This window comes from Bufo bufo, chromosome 1, assembly GCF_905171765.1.
Source record: "Bufo bufo chromosome 1, aBufBuf1.1, whole genome shotgun sequence".
Classification (NCBI taxonomy): Eukaryota; Metazoa; Chordata; class Amphibia; order Anura; family Bufonidae; genus Bufo; species Bufo bufo.
The window spans coordinates 27,814,728-27,835,862 of NC_053389.1; the positions used below are offsets into that span (position 1 = coordinate 27,814,728).

General features: G+C 41.2%; 4 protein-coding genes across 4 annotated transcripts in view; 3 read left to right on the plus strand and 1 right to left on the minus strand.

The window, feature by feature from the left end:
* The first annotated feature begins 570 nt into the window (after nt 1-570).
* Nucleotides 571-3,776, plus strand: LOC120992507. Its single transcript, XM_040421525.1, has 2 exons — nt 571-1,382; nt 3,728-3,776. Exons 1-2 carry the CDS (start codon nt 672-674, stop codon nt 3,734-3,736), a joined length of 720 nt encoding a protein of 239 aa, XP_040277459.1. The 5' UTR covers nt 571-671; the 3' UTR covers nt 3,737-3,776.
* Nucleotides 3,777-5,052: 1,276 nt separating this feature from the next.
* On the plus strand, nt 5,053-8,258 carry LOC120992489. Its single transcript, XM_040421501.1, has 2 exons — nt 5,053-5,864; nt 8,210-8,258. Exons 1-2 carry the CDS (start codon nt 5,154-5,156, stop codon nt 8,216-8,218), a joined length of 720 nt encoding a protein of 239 aa, XP_040277435.1. The 5' UTR covers nt 5,053-5,153; the 3' UTR covers nt 8,219-8,258.
* Nucleotides 8,259-9,534: 1,276 nt separating this feature from the next.
* Nucleotides 9,535-12,739, plus strand: LOC120992497. The gene is made up of 2 exons (XM_040421513.1): nt 9,535-10,346; nt 12,691-12,739. Exons 1-2 carry the CDS (start codon nt 9,636-9,638, stop codon nt 12,697-12,699), a joined length of 720 nt encoding a protein of 239 aa, XP_040277447.1. The 5' UTR covers nt 9,535-9,635; the 3' UTR covers nt 12,700-12,739.
* A 2,817-nt stretch (nt 12,740-15,556) lies between these two features.
* LOC120992511 (phospholipase A2 inhibitor and Ly6/PLAUR domain-containing protein-like) overlaps nt 15,557-21,135 on the minus strand; it is a 79,667-nt gene continuing 74,088 nt past the window's right edge. The window contains exons 4-5 of the mRNA XM_040421539.1: nt 17,385-17,525; nt 15,557-15,860 (exon numbers count right to left, since the gene is read on the minus strand). Of these exons, the coding sequence (XP_040277473.1) occupies nt 15,640-15,860; nt 17,385-17,525 (362 nt within the window). The 3' untranslated portion in view covers nt 15,557-15,639. The remainder of the gene's footprint in view (nt 15,861-17,384; nt 17,526-21,135) is intronic.

A 21,135-nucleotide genomic window follows, 5' to 3' on the forward strand; every position in this document is an offset into this window, starting at 1 on the left:
TTTTCTATGTTGCTCTGGGATTGATGTCGCCCCAGGCTGTAATAACTGTTGCGTGTATCAAGGGATCGCAGATTGTAGATTATATACTCTCATATACTCCTATATACGTTAGCATCTAATATCTATTCCATGAATTCAAAATAGTTATCCTGAATGTCTATCCAACAGATATGGAGTTTTACCTGACTGCTGTAATTTTTTCTTCATTTTTTTCTTTCTTTTTGATAACAAGTCAACTAAGTATATATAGAGCAGGAGCTTTGTACATGAACTTTTTGTACCACAATTTTTTCTGAAATTTGCTGTAACTATATTTGATTAAAACTATGTATGTAAGGCTTTAGTATTATCTGATGGTGTTATGGGTAATGCATATATAAATCATTGATGTTGCCACTTTTACTTTATTTTATTTTTGTACTTATGGAATATTTTCTTATTTGTCACACAGTGTTTGATAAAGGTCCTACGACCGAAACGTCACAATTTGGTGAAGTTGCCAATAAATAACCAGAACATAGTTCTTTATTGAGTGCTGTTGTTTATTTCTTCAATGTATGATTCTGGCTGGGAAGCCAGCACAACAAGCACCACAGTCCACAATAGATAAGAGTGCCACGTCTTGTCTATTTAAAGTAGCATTTTCCTAGACGGAAGGCACCTGTCTGGCGATGTCAAGCCTGACCTTTTCTTACAATCAAGAAGAGACTGCTTCCATTCTGTCTCAAGTTACCTTACCTACAGATTTTCTACAGACTCCGGCATCCGAGCTGAGAGCACGGGATTATGAACGCGAATCGAGAAAATTACTAAACCATGAATTACACTGCGTCACTTTAGCAGAGTATGTACGAGCTCAGAGGATCCCGAGGGGTCTCCGCATGTCTACCCGACCTACAATCTTCAAGGAAGATAAAACCTTCTGCGACCAATTTGAACAAATATTAAATAAATGTTCTTTTGATTTGATGACATTGACCATATCACATTTGCAAAAATCCATAATCTCGATTAAGGAATCCATTACTGCAGCAGAACAGCAGCTCAGGACGACATTAGCACCAGAAGCCCTTACTCAACTACAAGATCGACTAACATCCACTCTGGCAAATCACAGAAAAGAATCAGAGGCAGCAAAGAGAAAAAAATTCTTGAGAGATTCGGAAGATTACAGAAACAATCGCGTATACAGATGGCAGGAATCCTACTTCTCACAAAACCGCAGGAGATCATCTTCACAAGTTTCCTCAGGTTCCAGTACAGACACCAATATGGAATCTTCTCGATCAACCGGTTTTTTAGGCCGACGCACACAAGGCAGAAACCGATACGGAGGGGTGGACAATCAAAGAGGACGAGCGACAGTCACGACGCGCTCACAGGTAAGGAAGAACCCATTGTGATTAACATTTCATCATCTCTCCTTAGTCCTGCGGAGTTTATGTTACTTCAAAAAGGACTCTCATTTTGCCCGACTTATAATTTTAACACCTTTCAACTAGAGATGGACTTACAAAGGTTCTATCGCAATTTGAGATTGAAGGCACATTTCAGTGATAAGGTTACCACTGTAATACAGGAACCCAAGAAGGATGCCACTATCACCCTTAAATCTTTGGGTTTACGAGTGAAATCACATTTCACCCCTCCAAGAACTAACTCTGCAATAGAGACGTTTGTGAACTTGGTGAATAAAGATACCTCTAATCTTACTAAAAGGTTAAAAGGAGGAGAATATTACATTTCTCCGAATCTGTCAAATATAGAACGCCAGACCTTGTCAACACTTACTAAAAACCGCAACTTAGTAATTAAACCCGCAGACAAAGGCGGTGCCATTGTGGTGATGAACCGCACAGATTATAGAGAAGAAATTCTACGTCAGCTCGGTGATAGGAATATTTATGAGCAAGTGTCTTCTAATCCCACATTCAAGATAGCGTCCCTAATTCAAACTACACTCACTTACCATCTAACACAGGGTACTATTGATGAAGAAATCAGAAATTTTTTGACCAATCAATATCCCATCACTCCTGTATTCTATATACTTCCCAAGATTCACAAAACTCTCAATAAACCCCCAGGCCGTCCCATCGTTGCCTCAACGGATTCAATTCTGGCCCCTCTCTCCATCTTCTTAGAAAAAGTCCTTACTCCATTAATCAAAACCACTCAGTCATTTCTATTAGACACAACTGCCTTTTTGAACGTCATTCGACATGTAGGTCCCCTTTCCAATCAATGCTATCTTGTCACATGGGATGTAAATAGCCTCTATACGTCCATCCATCATACAAAAGGCATTAGGGCCACTAAACTCCTTTTAGAGGAAGCTAACACAACACCTCAACTTGTGGAATTCTATTTAGATCTACTTGCTATAGTTCTGAAAAAAAAAATTTTTATGTTCGAGGACTCCTTTTATGTACAAAAACAAGGGACCGCAATGGGGTCACATGCAGCGCCACCCTATGCTAATGGGTACATGACAAGGTTCGAAATTGAACATGTATATCCGCAGTATCTATTCCTACAACATGCTAAAACATGGAAAAGATACATAGACGATATTTTTTGACTATGGGAATGCTCGGAGGATTCACTCCTCAGCTTCCATTCCTATCTAAACTCCATCTATCCAGAATTGCAGTTCACAATACACTATGACCAGCATAGTATTAGTTTCCTTGACACTCTAGTCCTCAAACAAGAGGATGGTTGTTTACATACAGATCTGTATCGTAAACCAACGGATCGAAATAATTTACTTCATTACAACAGTTGTCATGCACCCTCTACTAAAAAATCACTACCTAGATCACAATTTGAACGCATTAAGAGAATAGTGACATCAGAGGAGGACAAACAGAAAAGAGTTATAGAAATGACCCATAAATTCCAACAGAGAGGATATCCCATGGCAATAATTTCACCTAAGTCAGAATCTAGGTCGCGGCAAAAAAATGGGACCCATAAGAGAATCCCCTTTGTACACACTTATCACCCATATTCCTATAAAATTGTAAATATCCTCAATAAGCACTGGAACATACTTACACGTTCCTTTCCCAACATAGAGGAATTTCAGACACGGTGTCTACCATGTAGTAGGAGACCAAAAAATTTGAGGGATTGGCTTGTCAGAGCGGATATTGGTCCGAGTAGTACCACTTTACATCAGCGCTTATTAGGAAAAGCGAGACAGGGTACGTTTCCTTGTCTACATTGTGCGCAGTGCTCAAATGTAATGAAAGGGGACAAAATCTATCACCCACAGACCGGGGAGTCCATACAAATCAAAGGGTTCCATACATGCCAATCTAATTATGTAGTATATCTCTTGAAATGTCCATGTGGCCTAATATATGTGGGGGAGACCACCCAAAATGTTAGGGATCGCATCTGTCAACATAAGTCTACCATCCGATGTGAGAACCTGTTACTTCCGGTTCCTCACCATTTTCATAAAATGAAGCATAGTGTATCCCAACTGAAATTTCAAATAATAGAAAAAATAGAATTACCAAGAAGAGGTGGCAATAGACAACAAATACTCAAAAAGCGAGAGGCTTACTGGATACATAGACTACAAAGCCTAGAACCTAAGGGGCTCAATAGGGACTACGAATTGTCCTCTTTCATTTGAATTACCGTGATGTGATTGGTATATATGTCAAATAATATAAATCATCACTAACTACTAATATTTATTTGTTTTTTTCAGATGCACTAAGAACCGGACCCCCACCATGCTTGCCGTCCTGTTTCTGTATCCTTTTGGGTGTTGGTCTCTTTTCTTCTTTTCATTCTTATTGTCTACAGACCTAATGGGTTTCACTATAGAGGATATATATATATTTTTTCCTTTACTTTTTCTTCTTCCTTTCTCTTTATTTTTCTTTATTGTTGATTATTGGCTGATTTTTACTTTTAGATCTATACCTCCTTTATAGTAATCTAATCAATATTGTCCCTAGATTGATATTGCCAGCTAATACATTACATATAATCCACAGTGCTCAATCAGAATAGGAGGATAGGATCCGATGCGTTCCAAGTTGGAACGCATCGGCTACTTCCGGTCGCGGCTGGAACGCATTTCCGGTTGCGTTCCTCATGGCGATTTAGTTGTAATTATACATAGATATGTCCCCTATACCCTTGTCACTCCGGCACACATAGAGACTTACATACAACCCCCTGAATGTACGGAATATTAATAGTTACTTGTAGGTAAATGAGAGGTGGATGCGTTCCAGAGTGGGACGCATAGGCACTTCCGGTTTCGGTCATTTCCTTCCGGGCCTGATATATCTAGCCACATGCACCTCTTATCCTCAGCGTCTATATGGGTGTGGATACACCATCAGCTCAATCTACTCTTCACACATTTTCTCAACGGCAACTTGGTAAGTGTTTTTTTCCTTATGGGGGCACCCGGTTCTACCCTATAGCCATACATGCATCTGAATGTCCTACTTTTCTATGTTGCTCTGGGATTGATGTCGCCCCAGGCTGTAATAACTGTTGCGTGTATCAAGGGATCGCAGATTGTAGATTATATACTCTCATATACTCCTATATACGTTAGCATCTAATATCTATTCCATGAATTCAAAATAGTTATCCTGAATGTCTATCCAACAGATATGGAGTTTTACCTGACTGCTGTAATTTTTTCTTCATTTTTTTCTTTCTTTTTGATAACAAGTCAACTAAGTATATATAGAGCAGGAGCTTTGTACATGAACTTTTTGTACCACAATTTTTTCTGAAATTTGCTGTAACTATATTTGATTAAAACTATGTATGTAAGGCTTTAGTATTATCTGATGGTGTTATGGGTAATGCATATATAAATCATTGATGTTGCCACTTTTACTTTATTTTATTTTTGTACTTATGGAATATTTTCTTATTTGTCACACAGTGTTTGATAAAGGTCCTACGACCGAAACGTCACAATTTGGTGAAGTTGCCAATAAATAACCAGAACATAGTTCTTTATTGAGTGCTGTTGTTTATTTCTTCAATGTATGATTCTGGCTGGGAAGCCAGCACAACAAGCACCACAGTCCACAATAGATAAGAGTGCCACGTCTTGTCTATTTAAAGTAGCATTTTCCTAGACGGAAGGCACCTGTCTGGCGATGTCAAGCCTGACCTTTTCTTACAATCAAGAAGAGACTGCTTCCATTCTGTCTCAAGTTACCTTACCTACAGATTTTCTACAGACTCCGGCATCCGAGCTGAGAGCACGGGATTATGAACGCGAATCGAGAAAATTACTAAACCATGAATTACACTGCGTCACTTTAGCAGAGTATGTACGAGCTCAGAGGATCCCGAGGGGTCTCCGCATGTCTACCCGACCTACAATCTTCAAGGAAGATAAAACCTTCTGCGACCAATTTGAACAAATATTAAATAAATGTTCTTTTGATTTGATGACATTGACCATATCACATTTGCAAAAATCCATAATCTCGATTAAGGAATCCATTACTGCAGCAGAACAGCAGCTCAGGACGACATTAGCACCAGAAGCCCTTACTCAACTACAAGATCGACTAACATCCACTCTGGCAAATCACAGAAAAGAATCAGAGGCAGCAAAGAGAAAAAAATTCTTGAGAGATTCGGAAGATTACAGAAACAATCGCGTATACAGATGGCAGGAATCCTACTTCTCACAAAACCGCAGGAGATCATCTTCACAAGTTTCCTCAGGTTCCAGTACAGACACCAATATGGAATCTTCTCGATCAACCGGTTTTTTAGGCCGACGCACACAAGGCAGAAACCGATACGGAGGGGTGGACAATCAAAGAGGACGAGCGACAGTCACGACGCGCTCACAGGTAAGGAAGAACCCATTGTGATTAACATTTCATCATCTCTCCTTAGTCCTGCGGAGTTTATGTTACTTCAAAAAGGACTCTCATTTTGCCCGACTTATAATTTTAACACCTTTCAACTAGAGATGGACTTACAAAGGTTCTATCGCAATTTGAGATTGAAGGCACATTTCAGTGATAAGGTTACCACTGTAATACAGGAACCCAAGAAGGATGCCACTATCACCCTTAAATCTTTGGGTTTACGAGTGAAATCACATTTCACCCCTCCAAGAACTAACTCTGCAATAGAGACGTTTGTGAACTTGGTGAATAAAGATACCTCTAATCTTACTAAAAGGTTAAAAGGAGGAGAATATTACATTTCTCCGAATCTGTCAAATATAGAACGCCAGACCTTGTCAACACTTACTAAAAACCGCAACTTAGTAATTAAACCCGCAGACAAAGGCGGTGCCATTGTGGTGATGAACCGCACAGATTATAGAGAAGAAATTCTACGTCAGCTCGGTGATAGGAATATTTATGAGCAAGTGTCTTCTAATCCCACATTCAAGATAGCGTCCCTAATTCAAACTACACTCACTTACCATCTAACACAGGGTACTATTGATGAAGAAATCAGAAATTTTTTGACCAATCAATATCCCATCACTCCTGTATTCTATATACTTCCCAAGATTCACAAAACTCTCAATAAACCCCCAGGCCGTCCCATCGTTGCCTCAACGGATTCAATTCTGGCCCCTCTCTCCATCTTCTTAGAAAAAGTCCTTACTCCATTAATCAAAACCACTCAGTCATTTCTATTAGACACAACTGCCTTTTTGAACGTCATTCGACATGTAGGTCCCCTTTCCAATCAATGCTATCTTGTCACATGGGATGTAAATAGCCTCTATACGTCCATCCATCATACAAAAGGCATTAGGGCCACTAAACTCCTTTTAGAGGAAGCTAACACAACACCTCAACTTGTGGAATTCTATTTAGATCTACTTGCTATAGTTCTGAAAAAAAATTTTTTTATGTTCGAGGACTCCTTTTATGTACAAAAACAAGGGACCGCAATGGGGTCACATGCAGCGCCACCCTATGCTAATGGGTACATGACAAGGTTCGAAATTGAACATGTATATCCGCAGTATCTATTCCTACAACATGCTAAAACATGGAAAAGATACATAGACGATATTTTTTGACTATGGGAATGCTCGGAGGATTCACTCCTCAGCTTCCATTCCTATCTAAACTCCATCTATCCAGAATTGCAGTTCACAATACACTATGACCAGCATAGTATTAGTTTCCTTGACACTCTAGTCCTCAAACAAGAGGATGGTTGTTTACATACAGATCTGTATCGTAAACCAACGGATCGAAATAATTTACTTCATTACAACAGTTGTCATGCACCCTCTACTAAAAAATCACTACCTAGATCACAATTTGAACGCATTAAGAGAATAGTGACATCAGAGGAGGACAAACAGAAAAGAGTTATAGAAATGACCCATAAATTCCAACAGAGAGGATATCCCATGGCAATAATTTCACCTAAGTCAGAATCTAGGTCGCGGCAAAAAAATGGGACCCATAAGAGAATCCCCTTTGTACACACTTATCACCCATATTCCTATAAAATTGTAAATATCCTCAATAAGCACTGGAACATACTTACACGTTCCTTTCCCAACATAGAGGAATTTCAGACACGGTGTCTACCATGTAGTAGGAGACCAAAAAATTTGAGGGATTGGCTTGTCAGAGCGGATATTGGTCCGAGTAGTACCACTTTACATCAGCGCTTATTAGGAAAAGCGAGACAGGGTACGTTTCCTTGTCTACATTGTGCGCAGTGCTCAAATGTAATGAAAGGGGACAAAATCTATCACCCACAGACCGGGGAGTCCATACAAATCAAAGGGTTCCATACATGCCAATCTAATTATGTAGTATATCTCTTGAAATGTCCATGTGGCCTAATATATGTGGGGGAGACCACCCAAAATGTTAGGGATCGCATCTGTCAACATAAGTCTACCATCCGATGTGAGAACCTGTTACTTCCGGTTCCTCACCATTTTCATAAAATGAAGCATAGTGTATCCCAACTGAAATTTCAAATAATAGAAAAAATAGAATTACCAAGAAGAGGTGGCAATAGACAACAAATACTCAAAAAGCGAGAGGCTTACTGGATACATAGACTACAAAGCCTAGAACCTAAGGGGCTCAATAGGGACTACGAATTGTCCTCTTTCATTTGAATTACCGTGATGTGATTGGTATATATGTCAAATAATATAAATCATCACTAACTACTAATATTTATTTGTTTTTTTCAGATGCACTAAGAACCGGACCCCCACCATGCTTGCCGTCCTGTTTCTGTATCCTTTTGGGTGTTGGTCTCTTTTCTTCTTTTCATTCTTATTGTCTACAGACCTAATGGGTTTCACTATAGAGGATATATATATATTTTTTCCTTTACTTTTTCTTCTTCCTTTCTCTTTATTTTTCTTTATTGTTGATTATTGGCTGATTTTTACTTTTAGATCTATACCTCCTTTATAGTAATCTAATCAATATTGTCCCTAGATTGATATTGCCAGCTAATACATTACATATAATCCACAGTGCTCAATCAGAATAGGAGGATAGGATCCGATGCGTTCCAAGTTGGAACGCATCGGCTACTTCCGGTCGCGGCTGGAACGCATTTCCGGTTGCGTTCCTCATGGCGATTTAGTTGTAATTATACATAGATATGTCCCCTATACCCTTGTCACTCCGGCACACATAGAGACTTACATACAACCCCCTGAATGTACGGAATATTAATAGTTACTTGTAGGTAAATGAGAGGTGGATGCGTTCCAGAGTGGGACGCATAGGCACTTCCGGTTTCGGTCATTTCCTTCCGGGCCTGATATATCTAGCCACATGCACCTCTTATCCTCAGCGTCTATATGGGTGTGGATACACCATCAGCTCAATCTACTCTTCACACATTTTCTCAACGGCAACTTGGTAAGTGTTTTTTTCCTTATGGGGGCACCCGGTTCTACCCTATAGCCATACATGCATCTGAATGTCCTACTTTTCTATGTTGCTCTGGGATTGATGTCGCCCCAGGCTGTAATAACTGTTGCGTGTATCAAGGGATCGCAGATTGTAGATTATATACTCTCATATACTCCTATATACGTTAGCATCTAATATCTATTCCATGAATTCAAAATAGTTATCCTGAATGTCTATCCAACAGATATGGAGTTTTACCTGACTGCTGTAATTTTTTCTTCATTTTTTTCTTTCTTTTTGATAACAAGTCAACTAAGTATATATAGAGCAGGAGCTTTGTACATGAACTTTTTGTACCACAATTTTTTCTGAAATTTGCTGTAACTATATTTGATTAAAACTATGTATGTAAGGCTTTAGTATTATCTGATGGTGTTATGGGTAATGCATATATAAATCATTGATGTTGCCACTTTTACTTTATTTTATTTTTGTACTTATGGAATATTTTCTTATTTGTCACACAGTGTTTGATAAAGGTCCTACGACCGAAACGTCACAATTTGGTGAAGTTGCCAATAAATAACCAGAACATAGTTCTTTATTGAGTGCTGTTGTTTATTTCTTCAATGTATGATTCTGGCTGGGAAGCCAGCACAACAAGCACCACAGTCCACAATAGATAAGAGTGCCACGTCTTGTCTATTTAAAGTAGCATTTTCCTAGACGGAAGGCACCTGTCTGGCGATGTCAAGCCTGACCTTTTCTTACAATCAAGAAGAGACTGCTTCCATTCTGTCTCAAGTTACCTTACCTACAGATTTTCTACAGACTCCGGCATCCGAGCTGAGAGCACGGGATTATGAACGCGAATCGAGAAAATTACTAAACCATGAATTACACTGCGTCACTTTAGCAGAGTATGTACGAGCTCAGAGGATCCCGAGGGGTCTCCGCATGTCTACCCGACCTACAATCTTCAAGGAAGATAAAACCTTCTGCGACCAATTTGAACAAATATTAAATAAATGTTCTTTTGATTTGATGACATTGACCATATCACATTTGCAAAAATCCATAATCTCGATTAAGGAATCCATTACTGCAGCAGAACAGCAGCTCAGGACGACATTAGCACCAGAAGCCCTTACTCAACTACAAGATCGACTAACATCCACTCTGGCAAATCACAGAAAAGAATCAGAGGCAGCAAAGAGAAAAAAATTCTTGAGAGATTCGGAAGATTACAGAAACAATCGCGTATACAGATGGCAGGAATCCTACTTCTCACAAAACCGCAGGAGATCATCTTCACAAGTTTCCTCAGGTTCCAGTACAGACACCAATATGGAATCTTCTCGATCAACCGGTTTTTTAGGCCGACGCACACAAGGCAGAAACCGATACGGAGGGGTGGACAATCAAAGAGGACGAGCGACAGTCACGACGCGCTCACAGGTAAGGAAGAACCCATTGTGATTAACATTTCATCATCTCTCCTTAGTCCTGCGGAGTTTATGTTACTTCAAAAAGGACTCTCATTTTGCCCGACTTATAATTTTAACACCTTTCAACTAGAGATGGACTTACAAAGGTTCTATCGCAATTTGAGATTGAAGGCACATTTCAGTGATAAGGTTACCACTGTAATACAGGAACCCAAGAAGGATGCCACTATCACCCTTAAATCTTTGGGTTTACGAGTGAAATCACATTTCACCCCTCCAAGAACTAACTCTGCAATAGAGACGTTTGTGAACTTGGTGAATAAAGATACCTCTAATCTTACTAAAAGGTTAAAAGGAGGAGAATATTACATTTCTCCGAATCTGTCAAATATAGAACGCCAGACCTTGTCAACACTTACTAAAAACCGCAACTTAGTAATTAAACCCGCAGACAAAGGCGGTGCCATTGTGGTGATGAACCGCACAGATTATAGAGAAGAAATTCTACGTCAGCTCGGTGATAGGAATATTTATGAGCAAGTGTCTTCTAATCCCACATTCAAGATAGCGTCCCTAATTCAAACTACACTCACTTACCATCTAACACAGGGTACTATTGATGAAGAAATCAGAAATTTTTTGACCAATCAATATCCCATCACTCCTGTATTCTATATACTTCCCAAGATTCACAAAACTCTCAATAAACCCCCAGGCCGTCCCATCGTTGCCTCAACGGATTCAATTCTGGCCCCTCTCTCCATCTTCTTAGAAAAAGTCCTTACTCCATTAATCAAAACCACTCAGTCATTTCTATTAGACACAACTGCCTTTTTGAACGTCATTCGACATGTAGGTCCCCTTTCCAATCAATGCTATCTTGTCACATGGGATGTAAATAGCCTCTATACGTCCATCCATCATACAAAAGGCATTAGGGCCACTAAACTCCTTTTAGAGGAAGCTAACACAACACCTCAACTTGTGGAATTCTATTTAGATCTACTTGCTATAGTTCTGAAAAAAAATTTTTTATGTTCGAGGACTCCTTTTATGTACAAAAACAAGGGACCGCAATGGGGTCACATGCAGCGCCACCCTATGCTAATGGGTACATGACAAGGTTCGAAATTGAACATGTATATCCGCAGTATCTATTCCTACAACATGCTAAAACATGGAAAAGATACATAGACGATATTTTTTGACTATGGGAATGCTCGGAGGATTCACTCCTCAGCTTCCATTCCTATCTAAACTCCATCTATCCAGAATTGCAGTTCACAATACACTATGACCAGCATAGTATTAGTTTCCTTGACACTCTAGTCCTCAAACAAGAGGATGGTTGTTTACATACAGATCTGTATCGTAAACCAACGGATCGAAATAATTTACTTCATTACAACAGTTGTCATGCACCCTCTACTAAAAAATCACTACCTAGATCACAATTTGAACGCATTAAGAGAATAGTGACATCAGAGGAGGACAAACAGAAAAGAGTTATAGAAATGACCCATAAATTCCAACAGAGAGGATATCCCATGGCAATAATTTCACCTAAGTCAGAATCTAGGTCGCGGCAAAAAAATGGGACCCATAAGAGAATCCCCTTTGTACACACTTATCACCCATATTCCTATAAAATTGTAAATATCCTCAATAAGCACTGGAACATACTTACACGTTCCTTTCCCAACATAGAGGAATTTCAGACACGGTGTCTACCATGTAGTAGGAGACCAAAAAATTTGAGGGATTGGCTTGTCAGAGCGGATATTGGTCCGAGTAGTACCACTTTACATCAGCGCTTATTAGGAAAAGCGAGACAGGGTACGTTTCCTTGTCTACATTGTGCGCAGTGCTCAAATGTAATGAAAGGGGACAAAATCTATCACCCACAGACCGGGGAGTCCATACAAATCAAAGGGTTCCATACATGCCAATCTAATTATGTAGTATATCTCTTGAAATGTCCATGTGGCCTAATATATGTGGGGGAGACCACCCAAAATGTTAGGGATCGCATCTGTCAACATAAGTCTACCATCCGATGTGAGAACCTGTTACTTCCGGTTCCTCACCATTTTCATAAAATGAAGCATAGTGTATCCCAACTGAAATTTCAAATAATAGAAAAAATAGAATTACCAAGAAGAGGTGGCAATAGACAACAAATACTCAAAAAGCGAGAGGCTTACTGGATACATAGACTACAAAGCCTAGAACCTAAGGGGCTCAATAGGGACTACGAATTGTCCTCTTTCATTTGAATTACCGTGATGTGATTGGTATATATGTCAAATAATATAAATCATCACTAACTACTAATATTTATTTGTTTTTTTCAGATGCACTAAGAACCGGACCCCCACCATGCTTGCCGTCCTGTTTCTGTATCCTTTTGGGTGTTGGTCTCTTTTCTTCTTTTCATTCTTATTGTCTACAGACCTAATGGGTTTCACTATAGAGGATATATATATATTTTTTCCTTTACTTTTTCTTCTTCCTTTCTCTTTATTTTTCTTTATTGTTGATTATTGGCTGATTTTTACTTTTAGATCTATACCTCCTTTATAGTAATCTAATCAATATTGTCCCTAGATTGATATTGCCAGCTAATACATTACATATAATCCACAGTGCTCAATCAGAATAGGAGGATAGGATCCGATGCGTTCCAAGTTGGAACGCATCGGCTACTTCCGGTCGCGGCTGGAACGCATTTCCGGTTGCGTTCCTCATGGCGATTTAGTTGTAATTATACATAGATATGTCCCCTATACCCTTGTCACTCCGGCACACATAGAGACTTACATACAACCCCCTGAATGTACGGAATATTAATAGTTACTTGTAGGTAAATGAGAGGTGGATGCGTTCCAGAGTGGGACGCATAGGCACTTCCGGTTTCGGTCATTTCCTTCCGGGCCTGATATATCTAGCCACATGCACCTCTTATCCTCAGCGTCTATATGGGTGTGGATACACCATCAGCTCAATCTACTCTTCACACATTTTCTCAACGGCAACTTGGTAAGTGTTTTTTTCCTTATGGGGGCACCCGGTTCTACCCTATAGCCATACATGCATCTGAATGTCCTACTTTTCTATGTTGCTCTGGGATTGATGTCGCCCCAGGCTGTAATAACTGTTGCGTGTATCAAGGGATCGCAGATTGTAGATTATATACTCTCATATACTCCTATATACGTTAGCATCTAATATCTATTCCATGAATTCAAAATAGTTATCCTGAATGTCTATCCAACAGATATGGAGTTTTACCTGACTGCTGTAATTTTTTCTTCATTTTTTTCTTTCTTTTTGATAACAAGTCAACTAAGTATATATAGAGCAGGAGCTTTGTACATGAACTTTTTGTACCACAATTTTTTCTGAAATTTGCTGTAACTATATTTGATTAAAACTATGTATGTAAGGCTTTAGTATTATCTGATGGTGTTATGGGTAATGCATATATAAATCATTGATGTTGCCACTTTTACTTTATTTTATTTTTGTACTTATGGAATATTTTCTTATTTGTCACACAGTGTTTGATAAAGGTCCTACGACCGAAACGTCACAATTTGGTGAAGTTGCCAATAAATAACCAGAACATAGTTCTTTATTGAGTGCTGTTGTTTATTTCTTCAATGATAAAAAGTGAAGTTGTAGGTACGTATATCAAAAAAGATATTTGCATCATAAGTGGCGATTTTCGCGATCGAAATATTTTATAACACTCTATCTGCATATAAAGCGATTGGTCTGACATGCATGTGAAATGTAATCAAATACATTGGTGTAATGTGAAATTACTTACAGTGATCAGGGGTTCTTCCTCACTGTCGCGAAATTTGCTTCCAATCATCTTTTCCAATCCCATCAAACTTCGGGTAGTTCAAAACAGTTGCTAGACTAGGCCACGCCCTTTTTGCGCATGCGCATTATACGAAATGTAACTACGCGATTTTCGCATTGAAATTTTTTTTTTTTACGGAGATAGCTGCACATTTGTATACATCCAACCGAAAGGAAATACAATATTTCTAGGCTCCAGCAGGGCACATTTTTTAGAGTTTCCCTTTAAGATGCATAAAAATGGCCCCTGATTAAAATATATTTTTGGTGGGAATTGTTGTCATTGATCCCCCTCTGGTATGTCACTGTCCATGTTGTGGGACTATTTCTGCACTCATAGTTTGTATTTGGTGGCTGCAAATATGACCTAAAGGTTTTCCAGGTTCTCCTGCTATTAAAGTCAATAGGGCCCACCGCGAACTTGCGATTCGCGAATCGTCCCGGCCAATTTTTTTCCATCACTACTTATCTGTAGCTATAGGGCAGGCATGCTCAACCTGCGGTCCTCCAGCTGTTGTAAAACTACAACTGCCACAATGCCCTGCTGTAGGCTGATAGCTGTAGGCTGTTCGGGCATGCTGGGAGTTGTAGTTTTGCAGCAGCTGGAGGGCCGCAGGTTGAGCATGCCTGCTATAGGGTGTGCAACGTCTATAGGAGAGCACTTAGTAGACACAGATCATATGTTCCATTAAAAAATAAAAAATAATTATATCAATTTTCTACTGTACATGAAGGAACATTTGTGAAATCTTATATAGATACCGTATGTTCTGCCTTACCTTTTCTCTTGGCTCATCATATCCCAATGTTTATCTTACATGTGTCTATGTCTGACCACCCAATAGTTGTGAGGAACTGCAGCCCTTAAAGGGGTTATGCAAGAATGTTTTTTGTTTTTAGCAACACCCCCCAACCACTCCCCCACCCTCTCTTGGCCAGACCTGTAAAGGGAAGTCTACTTACCTGCTTTCTGGTGCCGACTTCCTGCTCCTCCTCCTTCCGGACAGTGATGCTCCGCATTGTAGGCCGGGAGGAGAGGGAGCAGGGAGTCAGCGTTCAGAGGCAGGTAAGTAAGTTTCCCTTTATAGCGTTTTGCTAGCATGTTGTGATTTTGTGTTGAATTTATTTTGTGAGAAATTGGAGTCTTTAACAAAAACGTAGACTCATCTGTAGTAGCAAAATTCTGATTTATTGATGGGATTATTCACCGGCTACAGCTAGAATGATTCCAAGAGAATCAAAGCATCAAACCCTTTTGTAAACCAATAGCCAACTTACAACTTGTATGTATTGCATCTTCATGGCTTCGACATTGACAATGACAGGAACGTCAGCATCGGCCACATGGACCTGTAAATCTTCAAGAAAAGCCATTTCAGCAGTAGAAGACACACAACGGCCGGAGTCAGGACAATTTTCTGGACACTTATGCCTCAATTGAAGCAGATTGGATTAACAGCTGTAGTCTGGACACGGGTTGGAGTAGCGGCTGTAGTCTGGATACTGGTTGGAGTAGCGGCTGTAGTCTGGTCACTGGAGCAGACTATGGTAATGTTGGTTGTTACACCTTCAATAGTATAGGAGTAGTCCCCAAGGACACAGTAGCTTTCTGTTGCACATCCCTTAGTGACTGATAACTCTGAGCCTTCTCCTGCTGAAATATTATCATTATAGTTTTTGTTTAGAATTTTTGTTGATATTTTTTAATTTTTCATGTCACTGTCTATATTTAAAAAATCCTATAACTCATACAATTTTCACACTTGCCATTAGGCTTAAAATATATCAATACTTCCTCTTCTTTGACAGCAGCCACATGGGCCAAAGTCTGGAGCTGACCTCATAAACTACTATGGGAGATTTGTGTAGGCTTGCTCTGTGACCTGTGCAGAGGTAATTGTGCAGGTAGGTGGAGTAGATAGACGGTGTCTATAACCTATTGTGGTGTTATCTATACAAAGGTGATATCTGTCATTGTAATCCGTACTGTCATGCTATGAGATGGCTACTGAAGAGTAAATCTATGAATAGCAACATGGAAAAAAAAATCCAAAATTCTAAAAAAATTATTTAACATAATACATGGTTTAAACAATAAGTAATTTTATGGTCACACATTTAATTTAAATAGGTTTCCCGGTATTTGAACATCTGTGAACCTATCCTCACGATAGGTCATCAATATCTGATTAATGGGGGGTCCACCTTCCTTCCTCCTGCCAATGCCCTCTTTGAAGGGATTCCAGTGCTCTCACAAGGTCTCTGGCATCTGAGTAAACCAAGCCCAGTGTCATGCTTTGTATAGTGGCTGAGCTTCGTATCGCATCTCAACCCTATTGACTTCACCAACAGGTGATGTGACTGATGGACATGACATCTCAGGCCAAGGAAGAGGTTGAGCACTGTGGCCCCTTCCCACAGCCAGGGGCGGATTGGCTATAGACCTTACAGGGAAATTTCCCAGTGGGCTGATGCCCAGGAGGCTGCCCAAGCCCTCCTCACTCCTCACAATGAGCTGTCAGCGTTAATTAATGCGGTGAGAATGAGGTACTCATGTACCCGGGCAGCGACCACACATGCCCTCCTGAATTCAACTGCTGTAACCCCCCATCTCCCCTCCTAAGCACCCTGCTCCATATCTTAATCTGAGAAAACTTCAGGAGTAGGATAGAAAATGTCATCTACTGATGGTTATCACAGTGGTTCAGATTTCTGCGCAATAAATTGTGTTGCACTGTGGTATATAATGGGATGGTATTTTGTACTATGATATTGCTGACCTTGCCTACTTGTGTTGCCCACCTACAACATGGGGCCACTCTTACGTTTTTTTTTTTCTGGGGCTACTTTAAGTTCCCAGTCCGCCCATGCCCAAAGCTGATAAGTGGAGGTGCCAGTAAACCTCACCAATCTGATGTTGATGACCTATTTTGCGGATAGGATGTCAATAGTTAACTCCCAGAAACCCCTTTATAAAAATAAAAAAAAATTCAGTGAGCTCCCCCTAGTGGTGGCTGCAGGCAAACAGTATGTCTATACAGAGGATTTGGATCTCTGTATCTGAAAAAAACTAGATGGACAAATAATGAAATTAATTAAAATTTTGGATCTATACAAACAAGAAAATAATAGACATAACAATGATTAATCCTAAAATCTTAGATTCAAGAAGACTTACCTGTTATATTTTCTGTCATGAAAAGACATTTATTATTATTACCAGTACAAGTTACGGTTACTGAAGAGTCACACGTGGAGAAAAAATCAGACCGGCATGATGGACACACCAGGCCATTGGTCTCAGAACTGCTGGATAATACTGTTGTGGAAAAGAGTAGTAAATAGTAATATATAATGGCTGCAGTACATAAAGTATCATATATAATATTCTAATCATAGATTAGAATCAGAATGTCCCACAGTACGTCGTTCCCAGCCGCCACTACTTCTCCAGGAGAGCCGTGCCCTCCTGCACAACCAAGTATCGGATAAAATCAAGTGTGCACTGCGCAACGCCATCTGTGGCAAGGTCCACCTAACCACAGATACGTGGACCAGTAAGCACGGCCAGGGACGCTATATCTCCCTAACTGCACACTGGGTAAATGTAGTGGCAGCTGAGCCCCAGGCGGAGAGCTGTTTGGCGCACGTCCTTCCGCCGCCAAGGATCGCAGGGCATCATTCTTTGCCTCCTGTTGCCTCCTCTTCCTACTCAGCTTCCTCCTCCTCTTCTACCACCTCCTCATCTGATCAGCGACAGACCTTCACCACCAACTTCAGCACAGCCAGGGGTAAACGTCAGCAGGCCATTCTGAAACTGGTGTGTTTGGGGGACAGGCCCCACACCGCGCAGGAGTTGTGTATAGAACAACAGACCGACGAGTGGTTGCTGCCAGTGAGCCTCAAGCCCGGCCTGGTGGTGTGCGATAATGGGCGAAATCTCGTTGCAGCTCTGGGACTAGCCGTTTTGACGCACATCCCTTGCCTGGCGCATGTGCTGAATTTGGTGGTGCAGAAATTAATTCACAACTACCCCGACATGTCAGAGCTGCTGCATAAAGTGCGGGCCGTCTTTTCGTGCTTCCGGCATTCTCATCCTTCCGCCGCTCGGATGTCTGCTCTACAGCGTAACTTCGGCCTTCCCTCTCACCGCCTCATATGCGACGTGCCCACCAGGTGGAACTCCACCTTGCACATGCTGGAGAGACTGTGCGAGCAGCAGCAGGCCATAGTGGAGTTTCAGCTGCAGCACGCACGGGTCAGTCGCACTGCGGAACAGACCCACTTCACCACCAATGACTGGGCCTCTATGCGAGACCTGTGTGCCCTGTTGTGCTGTTTCGAGTACTCCACCAACATGGCCAGTGGCGATGATGCCGTTATCAGCATTACAATACCACTTCTATGTCTCCTTAAGAAAACACTTAGGGCGATGATGGAAGAGGATGTGGCCCAGGACGAGGAGGAGGAAGAAGGGTCATCTCTAACACTTTCAGGCCAGTCTTTTAGAAGTGGCTCAGAAAGAGGATTTTTGCAACAGCAGAGGCCAGGTACAAATTTGGCCAGCCAGGGCCCACTATTGGAGGACGAGGAGGAGGAGGAGGAGGATGAGGAGGAGGAGGTGGATGGGGATGAAGCATGTTCACAGAGAGGTGGCACCCAACGCAGCTCGGGCCCATCACTGGTGCGTGGCTGGGGGGATACGGAGGACGCAGACGATACGCCTCCCACAGAGGACAGCTTGTCCTTACCTCTGGGCAGCCTGGCACACATGAGCGACTACATGCTGCAGTGCCTGCGCTGTGTCAGCGCCAGCACCTCAGAAGGCAGGGTTAGCATGGCCGACTTGTAGAAAAGCTTTGTCACCTTGCCTCAACAACCGGCCCCAACTGCTGATATGGAGCGTGTTAGCAGGAGGCAGCATTTGAACAACATGGTGGAACAGTACCTGTGCACACGACTACACGTACTGACTGATGGTTCTGCCCCATTCAACTTCTGGGTCTCCAAAATGTCCACATGGCCAGAGCTTGCCCTGTATGCCTTGGAGGTGCTGGCCTGCCCTGCAGCCAGTGTACTCTCTGAACGTGTATTTAGCACGGCAGGAGGCGTCATTACAGACAGACGCAGCCGCCTGTCTACCGCCAACGTGGACAAGCTCACGTTCATTAAAATGAACCAGGCTTGGATCCCGCAAGACTTGTCTGTACCTTGTGCAGAATAGACATTTATACCACCATCAAACATACATTCTTGTACTCAAGTCAAGTGCAATGATTCTTTGTTTTCTTATTTTTTATTTGTCCCAATATTTTGGGGGCTACCTACCCCAATAAAAAAAACCATTGTTGACTTCCTCCTCCATTGCTGCCTCCACCTACAACACCACATTCACAGCCTCCTCAACCTCCGACTCCATATCCACCTCCTTCTCTGAGTTGCAGGTTAATAATTTGTAATTTTTAGTTATTTTATTTCATTTTAAGTTATTTCCCTATCCACATTTGTTTGCAGAGCAGTTGCCATCCTCTTAAGCACATTCTACTGCCTTTTACATCCCTCTAGCCTTTTCAAGGACTATTTTAGAGCGATTTTAATGCAAAAAAGTGCCAATTTTAGTGCCCTAAATTAAAAAAAAATCTTATTTTCAATTGTCAGGTGACATTTTACCATTTTTGGCGTATACAAACCCCTGCTGTTCCTGGGTGACAGGGGCCTAAATCTCTCAAAATCCTCTGTTCTATTGCTGGTTGACATGAAACCCCTTTTGCCGTGATTGAACCCCTGCTCTGCATTGCTGACAGGGAACTAAATTTAGTGAAAACATCTGTTACTGATCGGAAGATGCGCGACTACAAGCGCACGCTGCTGATGGCATTCCCACCTGACAGCGGGGGCACAGTGGAAGCACAAGGCAGAGGCGGAGGAAGAGGTCGCCAACGCAGCTGGGGCACCGCCAGCACCTGAGAAGGCAGGGTTAGCATGGCCGAAATGTGGAAAAGCTTTGTCAGCCTTGGAGGTGCTGACCTGCCCTGCAGCCAGTGTATAGTGTGAATGTGTGTTTAGCACGGCAGAGAGCATTATCACAGGCAGCAGCCAATGTGGACAAGCTTACCTTTATTAAAATGAACCAGGCATGGATCCCACAGGACTTGTCCGTACCTTGTGCAGAATAGACATTTATACCAGCCTCAACCATCCATTCTTGTACACAAGTGCATATAAAAAAAATTAAAATAAAAAATAACACAAATCAGTGTTGGCTACCTATTCCTCCTTCACCGCCGCTTCCACCCATCCACCGCCTCCTCAACCTCCTACTCCTAGATCCAGATTGTTATTTTTTAATTTTTCTGTATTTTATGTTATTTTAAGTCATTTGCCTATCCACATTTGTTTGCAGAACAGTTGCCATGCTCTTAAGCACATTTTGATGCCTTTTGCAGCCCTCTAGCCCTTTCCAGGACTATTTTAGAGCCATATTAGTGCCCAAAAGTTCGGGTCCCCATTGACTTCAATGGGGTTGGGGTTCAGCTTCGGGGTCAAGTTTGGGTACCGAACCCGAACTTTTTTTTCAAGCTAGACATGGGAGTGGGTCTAAAAGGTGAGACCCACACCTATCTATGATTGATAGTATATGTTAGTGATGTGCCTAATATCTATTTAAGAGACCCAGCAATGCTGCTATAAAGGTACAGATGAGCTGCAGCCGGCAAGCACAAGGAGAAGTTGTGCTGGGGTGATCAAACTGAACTAATGCGCTGTATGGATGCAACTAGTGTTGAGCGAATCAGGGTGCACGAAGTGGACTTCAATCCAAATTTAGGTGAAAATTTGATTCACTGCGAAGCTGAATTTCCTCGTGGTAAGTGGTACCGAATCGATTTTCCCTGAAATTGGGAAAAAAGAAATAAAAAAAATCATACTGT